Source organism: Mastomys coucha, unplaced genomic scaffold (assembly GCF_008632895.1).
Source record: "Mastomys coucha isolate ucsf_1 unplaced genomic scaffold, UCSF_Mcou_1 pScaffold15, whole genome shotgun sequence".
Classification (NCBI taxonomy): domain Eukaryota; kingdom Metazoa; phylum Chordata; class Mammalia; order Rodentia; family Muridae; genus Mastomys; species Mastomys coucha.
The window spans coordinates 144,243,900-144,249,537 of record NW_022196897.1 but is presented as its reverse complement, the minus strand read 5'-3'; the positions used below and the strand labels follow the sequence as shown (position 1 = coordinate 144,249,537).

The following is a 5,638-nucleotide window of genomic DNA, read 5'->3' as shown; positions in this document are numbered from 1 at the left end:
AGGGGAGGGGAGGGGAGGCAGAGAGGGGGGAGACAGAGAGGGGAGGGAAGGCAGAGAAGGGAGGGGAGAGGAGGCAGAGAGGGAAGAGGAGGCAAAGAAGGGGGAGGAGGACACCAGGGGGAAGGGAGTGCTGTGGTGTGTGTGTGTGTGTGTGTGTGTGTGTGTGTGTGTGTGTGTGTGACAGAGGAGACAGACATGGAGGTGGGAGATAGCAGGTAGGTAGTCTGTTCTGTTGGTCTCCAGCTCAGTAGAGATTTGATGGCTGTGTGAGGCCCGCACTTGGCCTCATCCTCAGGGCATTGATAGGGCACTTGGACTATGTTTGAGCTGGGCTATCCTGAGCCACCTCCACTCTGCTGCCTACAGGCCTGAAGGGGGTTTTCATCCTATCACGATGGTCCGTCCTCCCCAGCACCCTAGTGAGCAGAGTAAGGAGACAGGTCTCTTACCTTGGGCAGGAACTTCCCAAAGAAGTCAGTGTTCAGCTGGAATCTGTCATCCTTTGATAACTGCAGCGAGGAGAGAGGAGGACATTGGGAGATTGTTACAGGCTGAGAAGAAGAGGCAATGGCTAGGCCAGAGGCAAGACTATGGACACCAGGGCACCCTGGTACCACTGTGGCAATACCACTGGGAACTACTTGGGTAGCAATAGGCCAGGAAGGGTAGATGTAGCCCGTGACCTCTGTCTGCTGCCAGACCGATCCCAGAATGTTCAGCTTCAGTGGGCCTGACTCCATGCTACCCGTCCCATGACAGCAGCCTGACAAATCCATACTCCCCCCGTCCTGTGATGCCCCACCCCTGCCACCTCTGACTGGTGAGGAACACCAGCTGCGGGTCCCCAACTCGCTCTGAGTAAGCAGCCTGAGCCCCGGCAGGGTGGCCTGGGCTTGCTTCCGTAGTGGGTGGTGGGCACTTATTCTGCATTCTTTCCTATACAGAGAGGAGAGCCTGGTGGTTCTAATGAGAGGAACCCAGGGTATGGGGAACCAGGCTGGGATGGCTGTACCCCCTAGGTTGTAGAGAAGTTTCACCATGTACATATGGGGAAACTGAGGTCCAGAGTGAGTCCAGCCATGAACATGAGGTAAGAGCCAATGAGATTGATGGTTGCTTTGGGCAGGGGATGCTGAGTCAGGGAGGGAATGACATATGGTATGTGTGTGTATGTGGGAGGTAACTGCTCAGCACTGAGCCCTGGGCTCCCAGCCTCTTACCCTGCTGCCTCATTAATATTCACAATGGCCTCTGGGGAGGACATTAGTGTGGTGGCCTACAGATGAGTCTGAGGTACAAGGATGCATAAGTAGCCTAGGGCTTCTCAGCTGACAATAAATGGAACCAGAACTTGAACTCAGGGCTCTGTGACTCCTGACCCTCATGGCAGCTTGGACTCTGCCCCAGGGAACAAAGCTTCCCACAGAGGTCTGCTGGACCTTGTTCTTCTGTGCTTGCAGTCGGCCACACTCACCAATTGGTCCCCCAGGGTTATTTTCAAGGTTCCGGACTCTTGGTATGCAAGTACCGCAGTGTTGAAGAAGTAGTCAGAGATGGCCATGCATACCATGTAGTCATTGTTGGGCAAAAACCTCATTACTGGAGGGTCAAAGGAAATTGAGCCGCGGTGTCCATGCCAGAAAAACTCCCCCTGGAAGGAAAGAACAGAGCAAGTCTAGGTGTCTTTCTAGGATTGCGGGTGAGTCCAGTAAAAGATGAGAGAAGGAATCAGCTAGACATGAGCGGAAACTGTATGGGGGCGGAGGAGGGGGCACCTGGGTGAGCTTTCCAGCATCCTGGGACTCAAGGAGGCCATACAGCCAGTAAGTGGCTGAGGCAGAGGCATCAAGCCAGCACCTCTTCCCCCCCCCCCCCCCCCCCCCCCCCCCCCCCCCCGTACCACTCCACCTCCCTCTTGCCAGTCAGCTGGGCATCCATCAAAAGAACAGTTGCCTCCTCCGTCCCATTGGCAGAATGTAGAAGGCTGAGTTGTCTGTGTTTTGGTAAGCATTACATGCTACAGGGAGGATACATGCTCCCCATGTCTCTAAAATGTGATTTGACAACGTGCGATGAAAGCCGATGGTTTGTTTAGGAAGAAAAATAATGTTGAGCTCAGAGAAGCAAATTATAGGTGCATATGGTAGACTATCACTTAGGTAAAATTTAAAGAGCATAGCGAGTCTGAAATGTGCACAAAAAGACCACTGTTATAGTCAGTGCAAGGCCTTGTGCGGGCAGGAGGGCAGTGTGGGCAGGAGGGCAGTGTGGACCGTGAACCTTTGGTGTCAGACATGCAGGGAGGCCCTCTACCACAGCAGCCCAGACCGTTCTCTGAGCCTCCGAGTCATGCTGGCTTTACAGTTAGTGCACATGTCACCCATAATTCCTTTCTTCTCTTTTCTTTGCCTTTTTTCTTAATTCCTTCCCTACCTTCCCTCTGTCCATTCCTTCCTCTGTCCACCTATCCACTTCCTTCCCTCCTTCCTTCTTTTCTTCCTCTTTCTCTCTTTCTCTCTCTCCCTCCCTCCCTCCCTCCCCCTCTCTCTTTCTCCTCCTTCCTTCCTTCCTTTCTTTCTTTCCTTCCTTCCTTTCTTTCTTTCCTTCTTTCTTTCTTTCTTTCTTTCTTTCTCTCTCTCTCTCTCTCTCTCTCTCTCTTTCTTTCTTTCTTTCTTTCTTTCTTTCTTTCTTTCTTTCTTTCTTTCTTTCTGAGACAAGGTCTCTGTGAAGCCTTGGCTGGCCTGAAACTTGCTATATAGTCCAGGCTGAACTCACAAAGGATCCTCTTGCCTCTGCCCCCTGAATGTTGGGATTAAAGCTATGTATCCCTCAGCAGACCATGCAGGACAGACACACCAGTCCACCATGTAAAACAGCTCATCAGTCAAGACCAAATGTGCTTCCTGTGTGCTCGAGTATATGTTTCTATACAGGTCCAGGTGAATGTGTCTATCTGCACATGTGTGTGTGTGTGTACATGAAAGTGCATATGTATATGTGTATATGCCCTATGCATGAACATGTGTGTGAACTATGTGTATGTGTGTGCATGCATGTGCACATATGTGTATACTCAGGTATATTATATGCATGAGTGTGCAGTGTGTTTGTGCATTCATATGTGTCTGTGTATATGTATAGGTGTGTGCACTGCTTGTATATATGTGGATGAGAGGAGCATTCAGTCTTGTCCAGCATCTCTAGAGGGTAGTCACAGTGGACAGAGAGCTGTCAGGATGATCCTTGTGATGCAGCTGCCTTCTCTTTCTTCCTGGGTCACCACAGGGCTCTACCTGCCCGAGTTCATTGTTTTTCTGTCCTCCATCCGCCCTTGGTTAACCTCCCATCACCTCTCCCCAGGTCTCAACCCCATGAATGTCCCCAAGTTCATCCTTAGGGAGGACAAGAGACCTGGGCTGCATGAGCACACTTATCCATCATGTGAACAACTCCTGCCATTTTAGTGGCTGGTGTGCCACACAGTGGGCAAAATGGTCCTGGTTCAGTACCCACTGCAGCTCTAGTTTGCTGTATGGGACACCCAGAAAGAGTCCACCTGTCCCAGGCGGGGAGCTGCATGCATGGACCTTCCTCTGGTTGTTCACTGAAGGACAGAGCCACCAGTGGAAGGCCACAGGAGATTATTCCATCCCTCACTCCTTTCTTCCCTCCCTCCCTCCTTCCTTCCTTCCACCCAATAAATTTCCTGATCACTGTAGATGCTGTATATACAGTAGTGAACAGAGCAGCCCCTGCCCTGCCTCATCATGGTGTATGTTGGATAATTAGCTCTGCTGAAATGAAAGCAGTGCTGGAGGCACAGTGAGGGGCTATTTCAGCATCTCTATGAAGACATCCCTAGGAAGAAGGCCTATTTGAGCAAGAACTAGAAGAAAGCAGAGAGAGCTGTGTCCATATCTGCCGCAGAGGAGCCTGAGCAGAGGAGAGAGCCAGTGCAAAGTCCCTGGGCAGCGGGCAGGCGTAGTGAGTTTTTGGGGTCTTGGGGGCCAGCAGGGCTGTGGTGGGGATGCAGGGGAATATGGAATGGGGCAAAACAAGCAGGAAGAAAGTCCGTTTCCAGGGTTACAGAGTGCACATGTGAGCAGCCCAGTGTTTCTGTGGAAGCCTTACCCTTAGCTTCCCCTCCAGGAACTGGTCCGTGGTTGTCAGAGGAGCCACCAGACTGTAGTCAATTGAGGCCACATCATCCACTCTGGTTATCACTAGACAGAGAAGGTGAGCTGTGAGCTGGTTCCAGTGGCAGTAGGCTGCGTGGCTGCAAAGGGAACTGTGGTCTCTCCATTACTGCTCCAGGGAGCCCCTGAGATTCTCTTAAAAGACGTGAAGTCTGGAGATGGAGATTGGGTTGGAGCACCTAGTGGGGCAATGCTAGACCCTGGGTTCAGTCCCTAACCCCATATGCACGCGCACACGCGCATGCGCGCACACACACACCCCACACACATTCATACAGATAACAATGGCTCACTGAAGGGACAACATGCTTACAGTCCCATTATATGGGGGGCAGAGGTAGAGGATTGCTTTGAGGTTGAAGCCAGCCAGATTGCTAAGAGTTTGAGGCTAGCCTGGGCTGCTAAGTGAGAGGCTGTTTTTTTGTTTTTTTGTTTTTTGGGTTTTTTTTTTTTTTTTGGTCCCACATCAGAGCATGTATTATGGACCCAGTGAGACTGCAGTCCAAAAGGGGACAGTCCGTTTATAAAACCCAACTTCAGGTGGACATGATTAACATACATCATACTCGTACATGATATTGCCAAAGAATAACATTTTAACTCCGCTCTGGGATCCAGAAACTTCTGGGTGGTTCTGGAACCTCAACCCTGTGTCTGCCCCTCTCAGAGCCTTAATTTCTCCAAGAGTGACGTGAGGAGGCTGGAGCATCCTGAGTTCCTGCAACAGGAGGATGCCTGCCAGCAGCCACTGCTGTTCTTTGCCATTTGCTGTGTATAGAGATATAGGCCCTTTTGCAGGGTGTGAAGAGTGAGGTCTAGAGAGAAGTGGGGGGCCTCTCATCTCAGTCTGTGGCTCACAGGCCTCAGCCAGAGTGTGGGGGTGTGCTAGGATGTGAGGTCCCAGAGTGCCGGTGTGCAGGGGTGCCAGGGTGTCAGGTGTTTGCCTCCTGCCTGGTTGAAGGCAGTTACTTTCCATCTTACTTCTGGACACCCAATGCCAGCTGGGGTGGACTTAGCCTGCCCTGCCCCTCCTTGGCAGGCTCAGGCCTGATGCGTTCACTCTGCCTCTCCCCAACTCCTGGTACCCCTTCTATCTTCAGCCCACTCCCAGTCCTCACCTGGAAGAGTCTTCATGTAAGGTTGAAGTTTGGAGGACACAGAGTTTCTCACGATCTTGCAGATCTAGGGGCAACCAAAAGGGCATCAGTGAGCTTCAGAAGTGAAAAGTGCCACTCACAGGGGCTGGAGAGATGGCTCAGTAGTGAAGAGCATTAATTGCTCTTCCAGAGGTCCTGAGTTCAATTCCTAGCAACCACACGGTGGCTCACAACAGCCATCTGTAAAGGGATCTGATGCCCTCTTCTGGTGTGTCTGAAGATAGTGACAGTGTACTTATATACATATAATAGATCATTAGATCATTCTTTTTTTTTTTTTTTTTT

The 5,638-nt window shown here is 51.2% G+C and overlaps 1 protein-coding gene across 2 annotated transcripts in view; it reads right to left on the bottom strand.

Annotated features, from left to right (window-relative positions):
* The window catches only part of Bpi (bactericidal permeability increasing protein), a 26,564-nt gene that overhangs the window by 11,085 nt on the left and 9,841 nt on the right, over positions 1–5,638 (bottom strand). For both annotated transcript variants that reach the window (XM_031372579.1, XM_031372580.1), the window contains 4 exons: positions 5,315–5,378; positions 4,132–4,223; positions 1,475–1,651; positions 450–509 (listed from right to left, as the gene is read on the bottom strand). In XM_031372579.1, the coding sequence (XP_031228439.1) occupies positions 450–509; positions 1,475–1,651; positions 4,132–4,223; positions 5,315–5,378 (393 nt within the window). The remainder of the gene's footprint in view (positions 1–449; positions 510–1,474; positions 1,652–4,131; positions 4,224–5,314; positions 5,379–5,638) is intronic.